Genomic DNA, 24,801 nt, shown 5'->3' with positions numbered 1-24,801 from the left:
GAACAGAAGCTCTAGCCATTTACTGTCACTCATCCAACTATTAATCCAACTGACAGATGTTCATTTCATCTTGCATGTAACATGTCTGCTGGGGACAGGACCATATGCCATTAAGATATTGTGTCGCAGATTGACGTTACATCGCAAATAGCTGACTGTTCCTTGCAGTAACCATCCTCGATATCTCCATGGTATACGTTCCGATAAGTCTCCACTATACCCTGGATGCATCTACGGCTCTGCCCGATAAATTTATTACCTCCCTTGACTGTCTTTTGATCCAATCAGGTGTCTACGCTGGGAAGTTGAGCGAACCAATCACAACTCACTTTCGTTTTTTGAATTATCTAACCGATTATACTTGGCAACAGAAACCATGCAGAGGTTCTCTGGGAGAGGTAGAAGGCTTTCTTGCACATGTTGTTTTAAAGTTTCGGACCTGTCAATTTGTTTGTATGACTTTCCTAAAATCTGGGAGCAAACCTTCGCAGTTGCGACCGCTACCTTTGTTGACACTGGCAAGCTCGGTTATAACGGCGGCCTAGCTGATTGGCTACTGTGAGAAGGCGGAGCCAACAAAGGGAGGTAATAAATTTATCGGGCAGAGCCGTAGATGCGTCCAGGGTATAGTGGAGACTTATCGGAACGTATACCCTGGAGATATCGAGGATGTGCAGTAACATACAGTGACAGAGTCTCAGAGGTGCGGTGGAGTAGCCTAATGGTTAAAGTGTCGGTTCGTCACGTCGAAGCCCGAGTTCGATTTTCCACATGGGTACAACATGTGAAGCCCATTTTTGGTGTTCCCCGCCTTGATATTGCTTGAGCACTGTTAAAACGGCCCAACACTAAACTCACTCACTCACTCACTCATTGTGTAAGACTGGTTCCCCCCCCCCCCCCCCCCCCCCCTGCGAATGTAAACGTACAACAACGAGAAACATACAGACAGGTAACAAGTCCTTTGTAGGTTTGTATAAGTAGTGTTAACAAAACAACAACTATTTAGACTCACTAGTTGGAATGCGCAGACGTCAGATGCGCCGGATTTCGATGTGCGAAACTGTAACCTGTGATGGTGTGTTCGAATTCACCGTGCTCCCTGATAATGTGTCCACCCTGATAATGTGTCCACCCTGATAATGTGTTTATCCGATGTGTCCATCCTGATGTGTCCACCCTGATAATGTGTTCCCCATGATAATGTATTCACCCTAATGATTTGCTCACTCTGTATCCACCCTGATATTGTGTTTCTCCTGATAATATGTCCACCCTCATAATGAGTTCGCTCTGATAACGTGTCCATCTTGACAATGTGTCCACCCTGATAATGTGTTCACCCTGATAATGTGTTTCTCCTGATGTCCACCCTGACAATGTATTCACCCTGACAATGTGTCCACCCTGATAACGTGTTCACCCTGATGTGTCCATCCTGATAACGTGTTCACCCTGATAATGTGTTCGCCCTGATAATGTGTTCGCCCTGATAACGTGTTCACCCTGATAATGTGTTCGCCCTGATAATGTCACCACCCTGTTAACAGAAAACTTGTACCTCCCAGCTTTCTTATATGTCACTCCAAGAAAAGATTTTACTGCCGCATCAACTGTCAAACAGTAATAAGCCGAGTCCGTATTAGCATGCCGCGCTCTGGCACTTGCCATTGTGAGCGAAGGGGCTCCAGGTTCAAATAACAATAAACAGTTTTAAAGCTAATGACTATTTTATCATTAGTGAGATGCATAAATATGAATAATGTACCAACATAGAAATTTCCAAAGACCTCGGTGTATATCGACAGAAATCGATGAGACAAAGATCCTGGCTTGGAGGCTCATAAGCCTGGAACACACACTCGTGCAGGGTATAGTGTTTATAGTCAATAAGACAACATGTTGGTAGTCTGTGTATGAGACAAATCCGCACTGTAACCATGGCAACGTGAAATACGGCTCATGATGCACGTGGGTTAGCGGAAGCTTTCAGTAAGGAAAGGGATGATTGTATAACTGTTGGTAGACCGCGTCGAACCTTTCACTCTGTGCAACGGTAAACCAGTTCTTCCAGTCACCCGTTTCACCTGAAGACAGAACTCGGTATGTAATGTACATCAAGAACCACTTGCACAAAGCGGACTTAGCTTTAAGATGACCATAACGTCTCTACATAACGTCTTGCAATACGCATCTTAAACCCTCCCCTCCCAAATAATAGTATTATAAAAATATAAAAGATGAAAAAATAAACAAAAAGCATCAACCATGTAGCAAAGAAACAAACGAACAAAAGTCTTAAAAACATAAAAAGACAACATACACGCAAATGAAATAAACTAAACTAAACTAAAATAAACGAAATTAAATGAAACTTATCTTAAATTGAATTAAATTAAATTTAAAAACTCAACATCAACCCAAACTACCCCAAAACGAAAAGGGGACATGGACGGAAATGCATTATGAAAGTAGGTTGCCCAAGTGACCCTGTACCTTTCCTGAAGTAGCCGCTTGACCCTTCCCTCCATCTGTTGTGGAACGTTTGGTCCTTGATGTTTTCGGAAGCGTATTTCAACTTAGAAAAGCTGCACGCGTCAGCTATTTGTTCATACACGTCATCAGAGAGTGGGCGCTTGATGAATTCTGCCAGGCGCCGAACCTCCCGCACAGCATCCTGAAAATGTTATAAGTAGATTTAATTTGTTTCAAAATATTGTTATTCTTTATAATTGACAACTTTAATTTCCTGTTTCCTCTGTTACAGAAGAACACAATAGAACCTGGAGACTCTGAGGTCCTTTGAAAGAAAACTTAGTTTGACAACACGAAAACAGGATTTTTTTCTAACAAAGCACAAAACAATTGAAGAATATATTCTTTTCGATAAAATACCCGTCTTGAAAATAATAACAACAAGGTATAACAGCCAAACAACAAAACCAAGTAATGTAACAATGACAACTAAAAATGAAGCCAAATTGACGTCAAAACAAAACGCAGAAACAACGACAAAATAACAAATAAAATAAAATTATAAGTACAAACGAGCAAACAAACAACCCCTCCCCACCCCCACCCCTCCACGAGAAAAAAAAGTCAGGAACAACAATGGATTAAAGAACCCAAATTATTTCCTTGGAAATATAGGAAACAAGTGCCAGAGAATAACCAAAGGAAACAGATCCCAATGGAGGTGACTGGCAAACTTGCGACGAAAATATCACAAATGTATAAGTCAGTATCAGTTGGTACTGGAAACAGTAAATGAGTGAGATTAGTTTTGTGCCACATTCAACAATATTCCAGGAAAATATCACGGCGGGGGCACCGGAAAGAGGCCTTAAACATTGTCTCCATGTAGGAAATGGAACCCGGGCCTTTGGCGTGACGAGCGGACGCTTTAACCACTATGGTACCCCAACGCACCGGAAGTTCGAAACGGCACTTTTAGGATATTGCAGCTCAACAGGATCTCACATGGTTTTTACGTTTGGTTGGTACCGACTGTTTGAGTAATGGCTCACTTCGGTCAACAATATTCCTCTCTTATCACACAGTCTAGTGACTGAGTCTAGTGACTGACGTTCTGAGCAGCCGTACCAACTGGGTACCAAGATACGCAGTCAGCAAGTCAACGAACCTGACCATCCGGGCCACAATACCTCCTTGTATACCTGATACCACAACCAGATCCGGAATCTACTGGATGTCGGTGGAATCAGAAAGAAAACTGTCGACTTAATTTAAGAACACGTAAAAAATAATTGTTATGAACAAGTCTGTATCTTGATATTAGTGCTAGAGAAAGTTTTAACGAGATTCCTTTGTTCGTGACAGAACATCACACTGCAGATCCGTGAAGATCCAGGTTCGAATTGATCTTCAGCAACCCATGCTTTTCTTAGGAGGCGACTAACGGGATCGGGTGGTCAGACTTGCTGACTTGGTTGACCCATGTCATCTTATCATAATTGCATAGATCGATGCTCATGCTGTTGATCACAGGACTGTCCCGTATGTTTACAGATCGCCGCCATATAGCTGGAATATTGCTGAGTGAGGCGTTAACCAAGAAACCAACCAATGCAGGGTACCTCCATGTACAGAGCTATTCATATGAAGTGTTGTCGTTGTGTACATGACTGGGCTATTACATTCAGCTACATTCATGTGGCAAAGTACTCACTTCTTTAAGATCTTCAAACTGTACTTGCAGAAATGGAACATCTGGGTGTTCCTTTGGAAATCTGTTCCAGCGGAGACTGTGCTCCAGCACAGAATCAAACGGCACTGAAATTGTCAGGACCGATGTACTGGTGATGTTAGCATGAATATTCAATCCACAAAATTCATTTATTGAATATTGTATAGTTGTGTTGATATACACTAGGGAGGTCATTATTGATATACACCATATTGGCATTACCATGCGGTATTATCATCGATGCACACTTATCGTAAGTGATGGCTGTTGTATGACATCGGCGTGGATACGAGTAGGTGATATTAACATCGATATCTAATAAGTGATCTTTTCATCGAAAAAAATCTCCCATTTTATATCATTGATATACACTACTTGTGATGACACTAATTGGTACTACGTGATGTTAACGCATGCAATCATCGTGAGTGATTGAGTCTAGTTTTACGCCGTTTTATCAGTATTCCAATAAAATCACGACGAGGGACAGCATAAATGGGCATCACACATTGTGCCCCTTTTGGAAATCGTACCCGGGTCTGCGACGAGTCATGTTTTTCACTTCTACATATTGACGGAAGATGTCGTGTTTACTCTGGACCTTATGTTTGAAACTGCATATAGGGGACAGGTGTGGATGCGAGACTGGAATAATGTGGGCTACCATCTCCCACACCGGCGAGGACAATTTACCGGCTCAACGCCTTCGTCCACTCGTGCTTTCCATTATGCAACAAGCAAACGTCGCGTCGGGAACGCCCAACCTCACAAGGAAAGAGACTGACAACGGCCTTCTTGTGGAACCATAATGCCTTCAAGGTGTCCAGATCTACACCTTCAACATCTAACTGTTGAACGTTTATGCGATTGCGTCAGCAACATTCACAGAACCTATAACAATTGACACAAACTCTACAGGAAGAGTGGGAGAACATTCCCCAGGTAACAAGTGGTGATATGAATAGATCCATGGCACGACAATGTCAATGAGATCTGGACAGGGAAAGGCGGGCACCTTCCCTGGATACTGAGATAATGAGAACAAATGATTTTTCACTTAGGCATTCGATTGTATGAGTCTATGTCAGTTTAAATGTTTTGTGACAAATTTGAACAATTTATTGTGGTCAGTTGATAATTATAACAAGCGTAGCGTATACATCAAATAACCACGTCTGCCTTTCTTTTTTCGCAGAGTATACAAGGATGCCAGCGAGCCTGCTCGGTAAAATTGCTTTTGTTGATAGTTTTACTCATTTCTGCTCATGTCCACAGCATTCACAAATTGACAATTTCTGTTCTAAATATAGTGAGAAACAAAATATGGGACAGCAAACAATATCAGTGTTTAATTATAACATGACTGACTTGATTTTTCGTTTTCAGTTTAAATTAAGAAAGTCAGTAACGAATATATCCCCACGTGCTCTCGCAACTGTCTCTTTAGATATTATAAACAAAGATAGATAAGATCCTTTTTTCCCCTTCAAATTATATTTGAGGCAGAAATCCTACATATGTATGATAGTAAGCACTACATTACTACAATATGAACACAATGGACGTTTATGCTGAGACATCATGCAACCGAAATGAAAGTAGTTGTTATACCCATGTAAATATCACGTGACTGACATTACCGTTTCCCTTGATGTGGGCGTCAACATAATTATCCCAGGAACCCACGAAGGCCGGGTCACGTGACTTGTCCACCCAGTTCTGATTGGTGTGTTGAACAAAAAAGGACACCACGGCATCTTTGGGATTTCTCTGAACGTTGACAACATGGCACTTCCGGTTCCATATGTCTTGTGGTAGTAGACTGTCAACGCAAGAAACGCCATGGGCAGCGAGTGAGTGAGTAGGTGGTAGGACGAGTTTTTGTGCTTGTGTATATATGAGTCTGGACAAGACAGTCCAGTGGTTAACATAATGAGCATCGATCTCCGCAGTTGGGATAGGATGACATCCATCAACCATGACAGAAGATCCCGTTTACCACCTCTCAAGCATGGGTTACCGAAGGTCATTCTAACTCGCGTTAGTGATTGATAGATTGATTGGTACTAATAAGAAAACATGTATTCATAAATGCGTGAATAGTGATAGTGAGCTCAGTATATGTATGAACTCCATTAACGCGTAGCTTTGGTACAGTATAGCCCCTTTAAACCGGACAATCAGTTTTCCGGGTGATTATATTTGGGTTTGTATACAGAGAAGCAGTCCTTATCACATATATAATCTCGGCAGTTTCACTTAAAACGTATCCCTAAAGCAGTAAGTGGACGTTTCATATATTTATCCCATTAAGAATAATATTTAAATAGCTCTCGTGACAAACTAGTATGTGTTCAACAGGTCGGCAACTCACTCAGGTGTAAGATGGGTAAATATGATCCTGGGAGAGGGAAGGGTGTCAAGGTCGTCCTCTGTCCTCGACTCGTAGAATGCAGAATTCTGCCAGTGCTTCGCATACTCTGCTTTTCCGGCTACGACCATGTTCAATATTTCCCACACCCAATGTGTGCCTGTTTGAAAGAATGGTCTATTAATATTATTGAATCAATGATAATATAATGAGCGAGGTTTCAGGTGAACGAAGCAATAATGAAGCAATTTCACGGCGTGGGTCGAAATGACTTTATTCATTGTATACGAACCCATGTGGAAAATCGAACCCGGGAGGTCGGCGTCAGGACCGAACACTTGATCTACTGTGCTACTTTCAAGTCTGGATCTGTAAATCGTCGAGCTCAACAGAGAAACCAGGGCTAGCAAAAGCAACGGGGTGTAGTGGGGTTGGGTGAGATAAGGTGAGGTGAGGTCGAAGTGGGTGATGCGAGGTGAGATGACGTGAATTGAGGTAGGAAGGGAGATGGGATGGGATGAGTTAGTAAGGTGACTCAGCTGTGCTGAGGCGAGGTGAGGTGTGCTGAAGCGAGGTGAGAGTTGATAGGTCATGTGATGTGAGGTGAGGCAATGTGATGTGATGTGATATGAGGCGAGGCGAGGTGAGGCGATGTGATGAGATGTGAGGCGATGTGATGTGATGTGAAGCGATGTGAGGTGAGGTGAGGTGAGGTGAGGTGAGGTGAGGTGAGGTGAGGTAATACAAATGCTGTTCCATGGCGTAACCAGTCTACGTTGTGTGTTAACGTTAGGTGATTTGAGGTGTGGTGAGTTGAGGCGATGAGGCGAGGTGAGGTTCAGGAAATTTGCACTCAGCGACGCGCATGATCGGGCACGCGCAAACTGCAATAATCATGTAAGCAGGTTTAACTGCAAATGTCACTGAATCAAACGGACACGCATATTCAGATCGCCCACCTGACTTGGGGTACGTGCACACAAATATATCATCATCTCGGACGGTCCGGTCCTTCATGGAGGTGATGTGATGAAGGATGCCGGCGGGCATCACGAAACCCTGCTTCATCACCAGCTGGAGACTGAACCCAGCCTTCATCCCTTCCTCAGCCCGTGTACTCATGGTTCTACAGAAATAAACATACATATAAACTCAGCGTCTGAGTGAATGAAGTCAGTGTTAATGAGGGGTACACAAATCCCGCATAGGTCTAGACCACCAGTTGTCCGACTTTCATTTCGTGGAAGTCGAGGTGGCTGAGCGGGTTAGGCGGCTGACTTTGTGTGCTGGCGATTAGGTGCCTGAGACTGAGGGTGTGGGTTCGAATCCCGAATGGGACTCAACTCAAAAGAGTACTAGAATTTGTACTTTACTAAGATAGTGAAATGCCAGATATAACATATGTTACAGTGTTAAAGTTGTTTTGTCGATTTGTCAACCATAATATACCGACGATATTCAGTAAGTAAGTTTGATTTTATGTCGTTTTTAGCGGTATTCCAGCACAAAGACAGTTGGAGATACCTGAAATAGACTTAAAACAACATACCCATGTGTGCAATCGAACCAGAACCTTGTAAGGAACGAACGCCTTAACCATCAGGTCACCGTGCCGCCCCCTCCACGATCTCAAACCTTTGTTTGAGACCCATGTTGCATACATTTATGCATTACCTAAGACTGAAATAATTCCTTCCTCAACAGCTTGGAATGATGCTCATTATGTCAACCATCGGCTTGCCAGTGATTGTTCACATTCTGACGCAATAAAGCTGGAATATTTCTGACGAAGGCGTGACACAATATTTAGACACAATACATAATCACTGATAGCATGAGCATAATCCACGCTATCGGAGCCTTACCACCCGGTTAAATTTTGGTAAACTCTCACTGCAACGTAAAATATTAGGAGCCAGTTCTAATGCTATTCAAGAACCAGTTATAACTCAGAATCTCAAATGGAAAGAAACATGTGTAAGGACTGACCGATGGCGTCTTTAATGCCGATTAGCAAAATGTGAACGTTCTTTCCCTCTCATCAGGACCCTCCCCGACAACTAGGTCAGATAGTCCACCACGACACAGCGTCCAGATATCCCCAGTGAGTCATTCACAAACTGTTGACGGGGGCTTGAACGTTTTTCAACGAAACCGAAGTCCAAGTCTCATGCTTGAAAACGGTATCTATACCGAAACGTCGCCACTGTTCAATAATGATGCTGATCATCCCTAAAGCCTCGATATAACTTCTAGAACAGTTCAAAGCTGACGTTGTTAAGCATTGAACACACGCAGTAGTTTCTGGCACATCCGCCTTGCATTGGAACTCACAAACAGTAAACTACGTTTGTAACAAGCACGCTGATAACGAACTGACGCTTATAGCAAACTGACGCTTATAACGAACTGACGCTTGTAACGAACTGACGCCTATAACGAAACGAACTGGCGCTTTTAACAAAATGTATCTGGTCCTGGTTAGTTGTATACACAAACAGACACACACACAGACACACACACAGACACACACACACAACTTACTTCTTGGTAAGTTATATTCAGTGTGCTTTCAACAGGCCTAGTGGTAACTTATCATTTTGATGTGCCTCACTATTACGACAACAGTACAGCGAGTACACATATTTCACGTAAAATGTATTTCTTGGACAGCCAATTGTTGGTTTCTGTAACCCCCCCCCCCCCCCCCCCCAAAGCCAGGTTCAGCTATATAAGGTATTGCTGTTGATTGACCTAAAACAATAGGCCTATACCCAGCATAGCTTGATTCAGAGAACCAGTCTCTGCTCATCAGCGTATTTGCACAACGGTATGAACCATTATGGATAGACATGCACACTTACCTTCTCTTTCAGTAAAACAGCTTCTATCTACAATTGATTTTTCTACTTCAACACGCTTTAGAAAACGATTTACTGACGAGGAAGTTGCCTGTATGTCAGAACATGATGACACGCGATAAAGTTTAGAGGGCCTCGAGGGATCACTTTCAGACCACTGCGCATATTTTCCAAGCGTGCTGTGGTTCTCTAGTGAGTGACTTTAGTTTCATGCCGCTCTTAGTAGTAGCCTGCAATATCACAGCATGGAGTATCAGAATCAGTTTCCATAAAGAGAGATATATCTTGGCCGAGCCACCCTTCCCCCAAAGACTACACAGACTGTATTGTCTGACATCGCGAATTAAGGTAACAAAACAAAACCACCGGATAAAGTCGACATTGTCCCGACATCACACGGACGCGGATAACTGAGACTACCACGCATTCATTGTGACCCGAACTCTTTAGAACGTGTCTAGGACATCGTGGCAGGATGTTTGCAGAAGCAATACTATACCAATACACTCTGATGCTCAGAACCTGGTGGGAAACGTTTGTAAAGATTCTTGTGTGACCGGAATTGCAGCTTCATGCTGTAACTGAGATGACTTAGATCACGCAACTGTCAAATTGTTAGTTGACAACAATCTTCGGTTGCGAGACCATGAGTATATGTGTTACAGTCAGATTGTGATATCAGTCATTTCGTGAAATAACTACAAATTTCAGCCTGTCTGTAAAATTACCAGAGTGTCAGCCATTTCGAGTCATTTTGATGTACAAAAATCAATATATTTAAGTCGTTTCATGATGTTTCATTTCACCTTTATATTAACACGGGAAAACTGGACAAAGTTTTACCGATATTTTATAACGGTATGTGTTATTGAAAACTGGAAATTTACAAACTAACCACTTACCTCAGTGTTAAACCTGTCAAGGGTCACAGTGAGAACGAGCATCGGACTTAATCCGTGACCAGTATCTCTAAGCCAACAGAACCAATGTGCAATGCATGGATCTGTCTTTACGGCTGTTTGTAGTCCACGCTGGTCAAATCACGTGCGTGCCACGTATACCCTCGATACTGGCCATCGATGCCTTAGTTCGTCTAAATGACATAATCTCAAGTTCACAATAACAACGTTATCGTAAGTTTTATCTGTAATGGCGATTATCTGCGATGGCTGGAATAAGTATATAATACGGATGACAACCACAAAACAGAATGGTGGCTGTGCAGTAAATTTTATGTAACGTATTACGTTGTGAAAACAGTGTGTTGCGAGGTAATCTACAGAGGCTGAAGCAGACAGTGTTGGCAGACTTTTTCTGTTGAAGTTAAATATGAAATCATGAATAAGCGTACGTCCATGACATGAAATCAACACCGTTACTGATTAACACCTGTCTCGCTACTGTGTAACAACAGTCTCGCTACTGTTTTACACCTGTCTCAATACTGTTAAACAAATTTCAGTTGTATGTCCAAGTTAGGAAAACATGGGCAAATAGTTCATTCTCAGGCAAGGGAGATCGCATTCAATGTTATCATGTTTACTGACAAAAAATTGTGCAATCAAAGCAGATTCTCTTTTACACAGTAGCCTTGCTACTGGACACTCAACGGCAACTTCAAAGCGCATTAAGGCAGAAGGTGGTAGGAGTGCGAGTGGACCTACATTTATCAGTCCCACCAAGTTGCGCAAACCCAAAACTTGCAGGTACCAACTTGATGATTTCGACCGGTGTGCAGTCCGTCAATTTGTACAAAGTTTATATGGCGTAAAAAAACAACTACCCACTCTGGATACGATGTGTGACATGGCAAAGTGCCAGACTGAGTTGAACTACAAGGGTTCTAAGGAAAGTTTTCGAAAAAATCTCAAAGACATGGGGTTTAGGTGGCGAAAAACGCAGTCAAACCGTAAACTTTTAATGGAACATAAAGACATTGTTTCCAAGCGTTTGCAATACTTGCGTGCAATAAAGAAATACAGAGAAGAAAATCGAACACTCATCTTTATCCATGAAACATGGTTGCATGTACACCACATTGTCCCAAAGTGTTGGCAACTTGAGTGTGAAGTCGTAATAAATGGGGTTCAACCTCCGTCTGGCACCTGACCTCGGCTTATTGTGGTTCATGTAGGGGGTAAAAACGGTTTGGTTCCAAATGTTTTGCTTGCTTTTTATTCCAAACTCAAATCAGCAGACTATCGTGACGAGATGAACTTTGATAATTTTTCCAAATGGCTCCATGAAAAGTTGATCCAAAACCTTCCACTGCACTCTGTCATCGTTATGGATAATGCACCATATCATAGCAAGCAAGTGGACAAATGTCCGACAACCGCCAATAGAAAAGATGACATAAAAGTGTGGCTACAAAGGCACAGTATCTCATTTGATGAGAAAATGCTTAAAGCCGAACTATTGTTTCTTGCAAAATCCAACAAATCGGGCCCTGTCTACAGAGTAGACACGATGTTGAAGCAACATGGTCATGATGTACTACGTCTCCCTCCATACCACGCAGAATTAAACCCGATTGAGTTAATTTGGGCAAACGTGAAAAATTATGTCGCTTCACAAAACTTGCAGTTCACAAAAAGTTCCTTAAGAGTTGCCATAAATGAAAGGATGTCTGCCATCGGTGCAAAAGAATGGTCGGAATGTTGTAAACACGTTAAAACAATTGAAGATGGTTACTGGCAACGCGAAATCGCAGTAGAAAGGGAAAACTAGTGATTGACTTAGGACTTGCAAGTGATTCAGACACCGAGATTCAGAGAGTGATAATTAAAGCATAAATCAGTAAGTCCGCCGAATTTTCCAGCATTGTTGTGTCTTGTATAATAATTGACACATACTATATCAGGTTTTCACTGTTCCCATACTTTGTCATAAAAAAGAGTAATCCTTAGTGAGTTGTCTGTATTTTATATTTTTTTAGTCACTGATAAATTTACTGAGTCTGGTACTGAGTAATCCCCAAACCGACAAATTTGTGTAAAAAGATATTTCTCACTGACTTATCAATGTCAAAAGGTATTTTCAGTTTTCTGTACACAATTTTGGTGACCATAATAAAAATATGACAGAAATTAGGAAATATTGTTTGAATACTAACCATTTCTCTGGAACCGGTTATATAAATTTCCAAGACATGTATTCCCGGTCGATCACCAGCGGAATTATGGACGAAAATCAGTCCGTATAGAGAAATAGGAACAAAATTTGGGATAAAAATATTTCCCCTTTGCTAGTCTGATTTAGCCACCACCATTCAGTAACAGATAACTTTTAACATATTAAAAAGTTAAATGAAACACAATTAACTATATGTAGTTATTATCTATTTAATATTTAGCAGACGAAAAGTCAACTTTACCCATTAAAACAACACCCCATATTAATTCCTTCGAATGATAAGACTGCAATTTCAGGCATAAGATACTGATATTCCACGCTAACCTTTAGTTAAGACGAGGACAAATAGATGATTGGGGCATTGACGAGCATTTTAGATATTCAACAATTTTGTTAACAAAAACCCATGAAAATGTCATTTGCTTCGTGAAATGGATCGGTGGTCCTAAACGTATTTGCTCAGTATATTGTGTTGATTGTACCTGTTCCCAAATCGAGTGTGCTATAACAATTCATGCGTGAAACGCACGGGGAAAATGAACTTCTCGATATTTATCAGACAACCTGTCTCCCTCTTGTTTCAAGTGGATCGTTCTGTGGGGCGTTCCCAAGTATGCAAATTGGGGTCATTTGTCAAGTCGTGGATCATCTTATATGTGTTTACCAGTATTCATGTGCTAAATAGACCGATTCCACTATACTATGCTGTTTTGTAACTATCTACAATCTAGATTGCATAAACGACCTCTGGCTTGATGTGTAGAGTATTTAACAATGGCATTACGTGGAATACTCTTGAATGTGTATTGTGTTTTATGTGACTAATGCGAAACGAATTTACATGCAATGTTTATTCACTTTGAAAGCTGATTGATAGCTTTAATAGTAACCCACATTATTTGAATAATAATGTGAAAATCATCCTGTGGCTGCTGTGCATTAAACTCCTTGTTTATTTTACTCAGGTGTTGTGTTGTGTTGTGTGTGGGCTGGTATAGTCATACCGCTTGCTAATTCCCCGAACTCGCGATTTAATATATATGTGGCATGGGTGACAGGGGTTTGTGAGGTGTCACTGCTTTGGACACGGCAAGTGTCAAGCAAACAGGTGCAAATGTTTCAGAGTCAAACTGACGTGCAACAGTCGCTGTCACAATAGTTTTAACTGTTAGTCACAAAAAAAAAAATGTTGAAATTGTGATAAACTTTTGTAGCATAAGTTTCAAGGTGATATTTCAAGAAACGACTAAAGTATATTAATTGATTGTTGTTACATAAAATGACAAGAAACTTTGCTGACCCTCATAGTCAATTTAAGAAATGACTGATTTTTTTAGATTTTTTGACAGATTTCACAATGTGTCTTTTAACATATATATCTTAGATTAGAAGTTTTGAGACTAACCCCATGTACTGTGATGATGCTCTAGTACATACCCCAAGGTAACAAAAAGCATCAAGATACAAACGATCAAGAGTGTTTTCTCCCCTGCATGTCAGTGTATGCAATTATGGTGACGAATTCGTATGGGCAAATATATGATATATAGGACATTAAAGACTTACTTAAAGACTGACTGGTTTCATCGTCGCAACAGAGAGGATCTCGTCTCTTCTTACACCACTGTTTGTCCATTAGACAGTGATTAGACCCTGATTTTAAAACATATATTACCTTCATATCTAAACTAAACAACTCAACAAAACCGTATGCGTGAATGAGTTGAGTTTTACGCCGCATTCAGCAATATCCAAGCTATATGGACGCAGTCTGTAAATAATCGAGTCGGGACCAGACAATCCAGTGATCAACTGCATGACCACCGATCTATGCAATTGGGATACGATGACATGTGTCAGCCAGGTCAGCGAGCCTGACACCCGATCCCGTTAGTCGCCTCTTACGACAAGCATGGCTGCTGAAGACAAATTCAAACCCGGTCACGGGTCAGGAAGAACTAACAAAGGAACAGAGACAAGTACATGTCAGATACTCTCGATATGTCGTTGTTTCAGCTGGTAACAGAACTGTAGAATTGCCTTCTCGTTCTGGATTTCAGCCTGCAGCGCCACAATAGCAGCTCTTGTGGGAACTTTTATTACACGTTTCTTTAAGCATCATTTTTCAGTTCTTAACAGTGCTAACCACATTTTCGATTATCTTCTAACTCAGTCACCCTTCCATCATCAGTGGTACAACAAACACCAAATCTGATCTACCAATGTTTATTTTGCTTTTGACTGAAAAAAGGTTATGTTTCTCGGGCATCAGCAGATGATGGGTGTTGATGCCATAACTTCACCCACTGATGGCTTCGAAACCTATTTTCAGCCTAACCTCAATGTGTTTCACAGAACCCGCTTCTATTGCCGCGCGCTTCTCGAAGCACTTGAATACACACATACATAAGATACATACACACTACATCCTGGTTACAATGGAATTGTCAGCTGTCACAAATATCTACCTGGGCTGAATAGACCTAATATGACTACAAGTGGATACAAACGTCATGTTACGTGTGAACGATACTGGGCGTGTGGCGCTGGACATGGAGTGGTTTGAAGTGATCTTACACACCATGTACAGCACGAACGTCTTTTAATGGACTCACATCATCTGCCGGGGCACGGGTGGCCCAGTTGTCTAAGGTGAGCATATCATGATCCTATGTTCGAATCCCGGGTCTCTGGGGTTATGGTTCAGGGCCTAGATTTTCTAAACTCTCTTAGCGCAAAGATTGTCTTAAGTGCCATATCTTAACAATTTACGACCATCTTAGCGCTAGGAGAGCTTCGAGATTCTACGCCCTGCTCTATCAACATAATGCTGGAGCTCGTGGTTAACGTGAAATACCTGCATACTTCGGGATTTTCTCCCACTCTAAGCAGACAATGACGTAAACCCATTTCACACACTCACTCACTCTGACATCTTTGATGTATATCGAAATACATGTTGGCTGTGATATGCTCGTACAAAACAATATCTCACGAAGCGATCGTAAAATCAGTCAGGGCACCGCTGTAACAGGCTCATAATTAACGCATTCAAAATTCAATGTGCACATAGTATTGACCCTTGTTTGTATAGCTGTAGTTTCGTTTGGTTGTTGTTTGACGCCGCGTCAAGCAGTATTCCAGCTATATGACGGCGGGTAATGCATACTCGAGTCTGGGTCAGACAATCCAGTGATTAACGCTACTGGGATATGGTGACCAAATCAGCAAGCCTGACAAACAGGGCACCTGATCCCATTAGTCGCCTCATACGACAAATATGGGTTACTGAAGACCAATTCTAACCCGGACCTTCACGGGTTGTTATGCTCAGTTACATGCGACGGGCCTCGAATACATGTCTCATATGCGGTAGCGTTAAAACCCGTTAATCCGTAATAAACTGTTTAAAGTGAATTCTTCTGGGTGTCTCTGTGAGTGAGGGAACAGGTTTAAGGTGATGACGTGGTTTCTGCTTCATGGTAATAATAGGTTATAGGGGACAGATTTTCGAAGATCTTTCAGGTGTAAGATAGTCGTAAGTTACGTTAATGAATGGTGACTATCTTAGCGCTAAGAGAGCTTCGAAAATCTAAGCCCTGGTGTGGATGGGGTGGGTTTACACAAAGGTGCAAGTGTAGTTTACAGAAACATCATCAACCGCATCAGTGCAGACAACGTCGTGCCGTCACAATACGAATACAGAATCCACATCCATCAGCATGTTCGTGCAGTCCTCGTTCACGACTGCAGGCGGAATATGTCGCCTAGTGACTGGGCCTCTGTTTGTCCCCACCCTTGTGTCGACACACCAACACCGGCGCTTGAGAATGATGGAGGATGTAATCGCTGACGCTGCCGAGAATGGTGCGTCGGATTTTCCCATGACCCCTCGTGCCGGTCACCACAAAGGTAGCGTCTATCTTCTTGACCAGCTCGCAGATGGCGTGGCCTGGCTTGTTGTCATCCAGAACCATCACCTCGCCCGTAACCTACGGAAATTATGATCATATAATTATATGTGTGGGTGAGTAGGAATTTTGTTTGTTGTTGTTTTACGTCGCCTTATTGTCAACATTAACTTCGACAGCTCTGAAACCACAAGGTCTATGCGTTGTTTGTTGCGTAACGTCGCATTCAGCAATATTCCAGCTATATGGCGGCACCCAATCCTGTGATCAACAGCATGAGCATCTGTCTACGCCACTGGGATACGATGACGGTAAGTAAGAGTCTTGTTGTGTATATTGTTTAACGCCGCACTCTTTAACATACCAGCCGTATGCTGTCAGTCTGTCAAAATGGAATCAAGACGAGACTATATCCAGTGATCAATAGCATGAGCGTCAATCTACACAACTTTGATACTACAATGTCAACGAAGTCAGCGAGCCCGTCAGTCGCCTCTCACGACAAGCATGCTTTTATTGAAGGCTACGGCTAACCCGGGTCTTGACGCGTCTGGGGACACTAAGCTAATAATCAGATAAACAAAACTTACAAAAAAGATAACGTCGGAGTTAAACCTCATTCACTCACTCACTCGACAAGTAGGTTGTTTTCTGACTCACCCCATACTTGTTCATGGCCTCCAAATATTTGGCCTTCAGCTGCTCGGTTTTACCGTTAACTTCGAGAATCATCTCCTCGATCCGGGCCGGGGCTGAAATAGAAGCCATAGGATTATGGATATAGAAAAAAATATACGATTTGAACACGTAATATGGCCACGGTGCCCCTTTTATTCATGTAGAGAAGCAGAGGTGGTAAGGGTTCATGTCAAGGTATTTTCTATTTAAGGCTTATTGTACTCGTAAGTGCCTGCTTCTCTGTGCCTGTGTGCGCGCGGGTGCATGCGCGTGCTAGTCTGGATCAAGGGTTTATACAGTAGCACTAGGATATCTCTCTCAGACAGAATCTTCGAGTCCTTGTTTCATTTCCTTTATGTCGAGCAGGCAGGGCGACAACAAATACCACCTTTTACGAAGAACGTGCCCGAGGGTCCAAACACAGGCCTCTTTCACAGCTACTTAAACATGTTGTATTTGCGGCATATTTCTCCATTCCCCCAAAGAAACCAAATGGATGTTTCCTCAGCACTTATAACACTAGTCCAGGTAGACAGGAGCCCAGTCATGTTTAGTTTCTGCGCAGGCTTGATTATTTCTTTGGGGTTACAGCCGCTAGACATGTCGAAAGTGGTTAGGTATTAGATTTAGAGACCACTGCAGTAAATTTGATTATGGAGAAGTAAAAAAGAACCAGAAACTGAGGACATTCCGGCTTAGGGTTCACAAGGACTTTATCTCATGGATCGATGGCATTAATTCCGATGGGAAAGATAACGTGTAATTTCTTGCAGCGTGTCTTTTTCTCTTTTTTTCCTTAAAAAAACTTTGATTTCCCACGGGAAATCATCCTTGACATTGAACATGCTCAATCGAAATTATTTATCGTTTTGTATATATATATATTTCTGTTGCATAAAACTCCACACGGGATCCTTCAAGCTTCATGTTTCTGGTGTTTCTTACATGGCCTGTAAATAATCGACAATCCAGTGATCAACAACACGAGCATCGATCTTCGCAACCACAGGAGAGGGATGGGAGTTGAGGAAACGGGGGTTTGAGTTGAGAGATAGGGATGGATAATTTATAACAGTTTGATTTTAAATGACATGAATTACGTATTGTCTATCTGAGAGCTCAGAGTCTATTCTATACGTTTTCCTCAAAATCAAGAATGCTTTTTTGTATTGCTATTTCTGTAAATTGCCGTAAACAAGATATTACTCACCCAAGGTGAACAAGAGAACATGCAGAACTACTGGATCTTCTTGTATAGTGAACACCAAAAGAAACGCAGCTATAAAAATATCTCTTTAAAGTAAACGTTCATGTTTATGTCTTCTATATGAAAGCATGACAAAAATATAGTTTGCGTCTCTTTTGCTGTTCAGTATATTTGTTTCTGGTAGCATAGTTGTGTTTTGGACTGCTGTTTCGGAAATATTTCCATCTTGGTGACATTTGGGAAGGTTTGAAATGTTTTCATCACAATGTTAAAGTTCATAATCTCCTTAATCCTGCGTGCACTGGGTCAGTATTTGTCAAAAGCACTTATATATATTATATGTTTATGATGTTAAATTCTGGAAAGCTTTACTTGGTGCCATCTATTAAATGAGTGAGTGAGTGAGTTTAGTTTTATGCCGCACTCAGCAATATTCCAGCTATGGCGCCGGTCTGTAAATAATCGAGTCTGGACCAGACAATCCAGTGACCAACAACATGAGCATCGATCTGCGCAATTGGGAACCGATGACATGTGTCAACCAAGTCAGCGAGCCTGACCACCCGATCCCGTTAGTCGCCTCTTATGACAAGCATAGTCGGCCGTCTATTGAAATCAAAATTGATTTCCGTGCAGAAAGAAACATTTAAAAAAAACTTTTATGCTAATGTTTCAAGTTGAAACTTCGTAATCTTTGATTTTTTAGTTCATGATGGGTTTAATCATTTTAGACAGAATTTACGGACCCGGATTTATTGCTCCTACAGTAGTGATTATATTAAGTGTGAGTGAGTGAGTGAGTGAGTGAGTGAGTGAGTGAGTGAGTATGGTTTTATGTCGCTTTAGCACTATTACAGCAATATCACAGAGGGGGGACAGGAAAAATGGGATTCACACATTGTACCCATGTGGAGACTTGAACCCGGGTCTGCAGTGTGATGAGGGAACGCTTTAACCACTAGACTACCCTAGCGCCCCAATCATGTAAAAATAATCTCACGCATGAATATATCAAACAAAAATAAAGAAATAAATAAAATAAAATATAAAATAAAAACGAAACAGCAAAGCAAAACAAATTGATTAGAAGTGATCTTCTGTAACCCATGCTTGTCCTAAGAGGCGACTAAGTGGATCGGGTGGTCAGGCTCGCTGATTTGTTTGACGCAACTGTGTTGATCGATGCTCATGTTGTTGACTTCTGGATTTTCTGCTTTGTTGGAATAATGCCGAGTGCGGCGTAAATGAACACTGTGAGTAATCTGCCGTTGTCGGTCGCCAGATTATTACGATATTAAAAACAAAAACAGTACACATGGTTTGGGCTCAGGCCAAAGCCAACTCCTAGATGATTTACGCGTTTCGTATTAAAACAGCATGAACGATCTTGGAACAATCAGGAACACGTCTGACACTGGGAGCGGTAAAACGGGTTACCCTCGCACCGTGGCAGTTATTAAGCCTGTTTACATGCGTTATAAATTCGCAAAACTAGTGGAATGGTTCCAAATTCAGAAATGTTTATTCGCCTTTAGGAAAGCTCATTAGTTTTAAGCAGGATTTGTGCCTAAGAAAAACATCCAGTATTTCACCGCCATCTGACCCAGCGAGAAATAACACATAAACAGTTAGCTTGAAGCCGCCTAGCGTTCCTTTAATATAAGCTGTCCCAGCTGATAGGAACACATCAGTCGGCCATGTTACACGTGTTCCAGAGACACATATACATACATCTTGCAAAAAAAAACCAAACCAACAAACCAGTGTTAGAAAAGAGGAGTTGGTTTGGAGTTAATGTAACCTCTGCATGTTTTTTCTCGGGTATGTGTTTAGAAAGCTGAAATCAAGCTGCCTTCAATTTTTTGGGTTAAAGTTAAGATTCTATTTTGTCTACTGGAGTTAAGTCATTTACTGTTACATAATTCTATAGTCGTAGTATAGGTTCTGTAGAGGAAGTAGAAGATGAAGGAGGTGATGAAGTTGATGAAGATTACTGAAGACGTTTATTAAGTTAAGTGGTCGTAGGCCCGTGTACATTAAATAACAAACAATAACCATACACAGCGTGGTGGTAGTTCGAAAGGGTATACTGTCATTGTCGTATATTCTGGTCAAGACTTAAAGTGATAAGTGAAGATCCAGGGTAGAACTGGTCTTCAGTAACCCATGCTTGTCGTCACAGTTGACTAAAGGGATAGCTGACAGGGTTGACACGTGTCAATGCGTAGATTGATGCCCATGCTGTTAATCACGGGATTGTCTGGTCCCGACTCGATTATTTACATAACGCGAATATTACTGAGTGCGATGTAAAATACTAAACAAAATACAGAAATTTACTACTGAACGCGGTCGTTACGTGCACGTTTTATGGTGTTATTCAATAAAAGCACATTTGTTTTGCATGTAAATTGTGTGCTACTGATAAAAAAACATGTTTATCCTTTTCACGAATACCTGGTGTATAGAAAGATCCATTTAAATGATTTTCACCACTAACTTTTGATGTACGATGGAATGTGCTCGGGAGACACTCACGACTGACTATTGTGTGGGTTTGCCGTTATACGTTACATGTTCCGGTTTAATGCTACAGAGACAGAAAGCCATTTACAGCCGCCTTAGATTAATGGCTTTAACAGAGACGGTAATTGTGATTCCCCTTTAATCTTCTTTGAACACAAAAGAACGAGATGTAATGTTCTGCTTAAGAGGAGAACGCCATTTTGATTAAGTTCCACACAGCGTGGAAACGCATCACATTCTATAAGTAGCCTAATGCGTCGACGCGATTAAAGGAGTCGTTTGGGAGTTGTATGTTGTAGCCTTATATCACAAATCTATGCATCCGTACATCCATCCATCCAACCGTCAATCTACCCACCCATCCGCCCTTCCATCTACCCATTCATCCATCTTTCCATCTATCCAACTTTCCATCCACCCACCCACCCATCTATACATACATACACGCACGCACACACACACACACACACGCACGCACGCACGCACGCACGCACGCACACACATACATTTTACGTAACGCTACACTTAAAGTAGGAGTAGAAGCAAGTATATGTATAACGATTTCAAATCTGAAAGTTCTATATGTTCTAAAGCGTGGTCTCTGTTTCAGCTTATGAAGTATACATGTCCTCATAACAATGAGTGAGTATTGTTTATCTCCGCTTAGGCAATATACAAGTAGCAGCAATGAGGGTGACACCAGAATTGGACTCCACACACTGGCTATGGTAGGAATCGAACCTGGGAAAAATGAGGAACAAGCGATGGCGAGCTACCGAAAACCATGACTATAAACGAATGAAAAAATCCATGATCAGCGAATCGTGAAGGAAACATGTTATACACACTGTATATCCGCTGTGTATTCATTAACCCCTAAGCCCACCAAGAACACCCCCCAAAAATATATAAAATAAATAAATAAATAAATAAGTGAAAAAGAGAATGAAAGAATAAAAAACAACAACAACAAAAACCAAAACAAACAAAGCAAACACAAACAAATAAGAAAAGGACAAACATAAAACAGAAACCAACTCCAAACCAAAACAAAACACAACAAAACGAAGTCAAACTAAGCAAAGCATAGCATAGCGTAATACAATACAAAACAAAACCAGAGAAAATATGTATAAACTCGGATGTAACCAACTAACTAACTACTGGGTTGCACTAAACCAGTTACACTGACCCAGCTAAAGCTAAATCCTTCACGAACCACTTAACCTCAGTGTCATCTCAGCATAACGTAATTCGTGAGAAAAGTGGTTTCGTTTTTTAGTCAAAAAGTATCTCTGTTGGGAAAAAATCTAACGAATTTGCACATTGGAAACATCAATAATCAATCATTATTTCGAATATGAAGAGAAGATTAAGTCCACTCAAGAATATGTCGGTAGCATTAAGTGATGTGCATTAAAGGCGTCCAGCCTTCACCGACAACCAGTGACAATATTTCTAGAAATGTCAAGAGCACCTGCAAAGAGCTGCGTTAACCTTTTCCGGTAAATGAAACAATTATCACAATAATCCACACTGACGGTGGTAGACCTGTACAGCGAACGTGTTCAGTCCTCTAATTAAAACCCAGTCTGATAGGTCGGCACGTTCCCTGTGGCAAGGCCGAGGTACCTAGTAACTACTCTGTTGCCCATGACAACAGCTGTTTTCGTCATTTTGATAAATATCTGGGAAAAATAACCACCGGTTCCAGCCGCCGCATGCGATTTACTTCCTTGAATATTTGATTACTGAGTGAATAACTGACGAGCTACAAGAAAAGACTGATTAAACGTCTCGAATGAAAAAGTGATGGGAGTACTTGTTTTGGCGACGGAATTGATGAGAAACGTCAACACATCTCTTTATTCAACCCTACATTCACATTCCGGCGAAGTGATGACTTGGCATGACATCACTACCGTGGGCATATTTGCATATCACGTGGCCGGACTTTTTCGGTTGTAAACAAACGAGCACATTCGTAAGTCAACTCGCGCATGCTATCATTTCATGTTGTTTTACATTGTTATACGGACACGCCGACGATCTGGGCTCCGTTCTCCGCAAGTGTACAATGTGTAGAACCCATTTTAGGCAACCCGCCTTTGATATTGCTCAAATATTGGTAAAATCGGCATAAAACCATACTCACTCAGTTTCGAAGATTGTTCTGGAGAATATGCATCCCCTAATTAGATGCAGTCCATGGTATGGTGTCGATACCACTAAAGAAATGCTCTTTCTTATCAACTGTGTAAATGTTATTTGATCAATTATTGCTAAAAGCGGCGTAAAACTGTACTCACTCACTGTTATGTAGATAGTCTTTTTGCCACTGTGAGGTTTGTGACAACACATTTATTCAACTGTGTCACTTGCTTTCAACAGGGCTTCGGTGACAGTACCTGTAGCCGTACAGCCAAACGCAAACTATACAAACATTGCAACACGTTTTAGATATTTTCTCAGCAAAGCTAAAGTTAACCATTCGCTCAAATAAGTTTAATCACATGTATAGCCTAGTCCAAAATAAAAGCGTTTGAAACATGTACAGTATACTGAGTGAGAATGAGTTAAAACCTTTAGTCACATCGGCATGTTTTCGGCCATATAGTGACAAGAATAAGTGAGTGAGTGAGTTTAGCTTTACGTCGCACACAGCAATATTCCACCTATATAGCAGTGATCTGTATATAGTCGAGTCTGGGTGAGACAATCCAGTGATCAACATAAGCATCGATCTGCGCAATTGGGAACCGATGACATGTGTCAACCAAGTCAGCGAGCCTGACCACCATCAGTCGCTTCTTACGACAGGCATACTCACCTTTTATGGCAAGCATGGATTGCTGAAGACCTACTCTACTCCGGACCTTCACGGGTCAGTGACAAGAAACAGCATACCGAATGGACTGTGCAAGATGTGACGAACTGTTTATCTCTGGCCTGTAGGTCTGGGAAGGAGAGTGCCAACACCGAATCCCCATTGATAATGTCATATATTTACGTCATAAAGAATGCATGACGTCATATGGTAATGTTATCAACATTGACCAATCAGCTGACCAATCAGCTATAATGCACAAATGTTGGAAATTTGTAACCTTCGATCTTTCAACTAATGTTGGAAATATGCCCATGGATGCCAAACACAACACACGTCCCCAATATTCGACACCTGTCAGCTTGTAGGTACCCGGATTAGAATATGCACACAGTACCAAACGTCTGGTCGTCAGGGGCAACGGGAATGGTTCCGATGGTCATGGCCTGCGATTTGGATGGATGCGTGTCATCCTGACCCGAGGTGAATCGAATCCCGAGTATTTTATGACTGTTGCGATATTGTTCGAATATTTCGATCTTGGTAACAGGGACGAAACAAATCAGATATGAATTTCGAGGTTGGTAGATCGGTTCTTAAAAGTCAGATAAGCGACAATCCTCCTCCACCATCCAAACCAACACATGAATTTCAGTATCTACAGATCTTGTAAACTTCGAGAGGCGATACTTCCAGGACTGTGCTAGATGCCAGCTCCCTTGCGCGCGAAAGCTCCGGTATGCCAGGCAGAACTAACATACTTCCGGAATCAGATTTCCGGTGACAAGCGTACATTCAAGCGTATTATGGGAATGCCAAATATGACTTTACTAGTCTGGACCAAGTGTTGCCTACAACCATATTTGGCTGTCAGAACTGTTGACACTCGAAATAACTGACTAATTTGAGCATGGTTAGATCGGAAATGTGTTACTACACCAAGGATTATCAATCGGTACCTAACTGTCAACGGACAGCCATGAGACCATTCGAAAAGATACAAAACGTTGTTTGTCACCGGAATTAGAAGGTGTCGCGAAGTGCCGTGAAGTAATAAGGGGCCAAATTATTCGAAGAA

At 41.6% G+C, this 24,801-nt stretch overlaps 2 protein-coding genes across 2 annotated transcripts in view; both read right to left on the bottom strand.

Annotated features, from left to right (window-relative positions):
* Positions 1 to 1,711: 1,711 nt before the first annotated feature.
* On the bottom strand, positions 1,712 to 9,575 carry LOC137295847 (sulfotransferase 1B1-like). Its single transcript, XM_067827404.1, has 7 exons — positions 9,443 to 9,575; positions 7,538 to 7,704; positions 6,582 to 6,738; positions 5,848 to 6,029; positions 4,190 to 4,293; positions 2,497 to 2,677; positions 1,712 to 2,087 (listed from the first exon to the last, which is right to left on the bottom strand). The coding sequence occupies exons 2-7, from the start codon at positions 7,698 to 7,700 to the stop codon at positions 1,990 to 1,992; spliced, it is 885 nt and encodes a 294-aa protein (XP_067683505.1). The 5' UTR covers positions 7,701 to 7,704; positions 9,443 to 9,575; the 3' UTR covers positions 1,712 to 1,989.
* Positions 9,576 to 14,786: 5,211 nt separating this feature from the next.
* The window catches only part of LOC137296080 (uncharacterized), a 42,649-nt gene continuing 32,634 nt past the window's right edge, over positions 14,787 to 24,801 (bottom strand). Inside the window, exons 4-5 of the mRNA XM_067827742.1 lie at positions 17,146 to 17,237; positions 14,787 to 16,566 (exon numbers count right to left, since the gene is read on the bottom strand). Of these exons, the coding sequence (XP_067683843.1) occupies positions 16,342 to 16,566; positions 17,146 to 17,237 (317 nt within the window). The 3' untranslated portion in view covers positions 14,787 to 16,341. The remainder of the gene's footprint in view (positions 16,567 to 17,145; positions 17,238 to 24,801) is intronic.

The sequence above is a fragment of the Haliotis asinina genome, chromosome 9, assembly GCF_037392515.1.
Source record: "Haliotis asinina isolate JCU_RB_2024 chromosome 9, JCU_Hal_asi_v2, whole genome shotgun sequence".
In the NCBI taxonomy this organism is placed as follows: domain Eukaryota; kingdom Metazoa; phylum Mollusca; class Gastropoda; order Lepetellida; family Haliotidae; genus Haliotis; species Haliotis asinina.
Note: the sequence above shows the minus strand (reverse complement) of the source record. Positions and strands in the feature narration are given on the sequence as shown.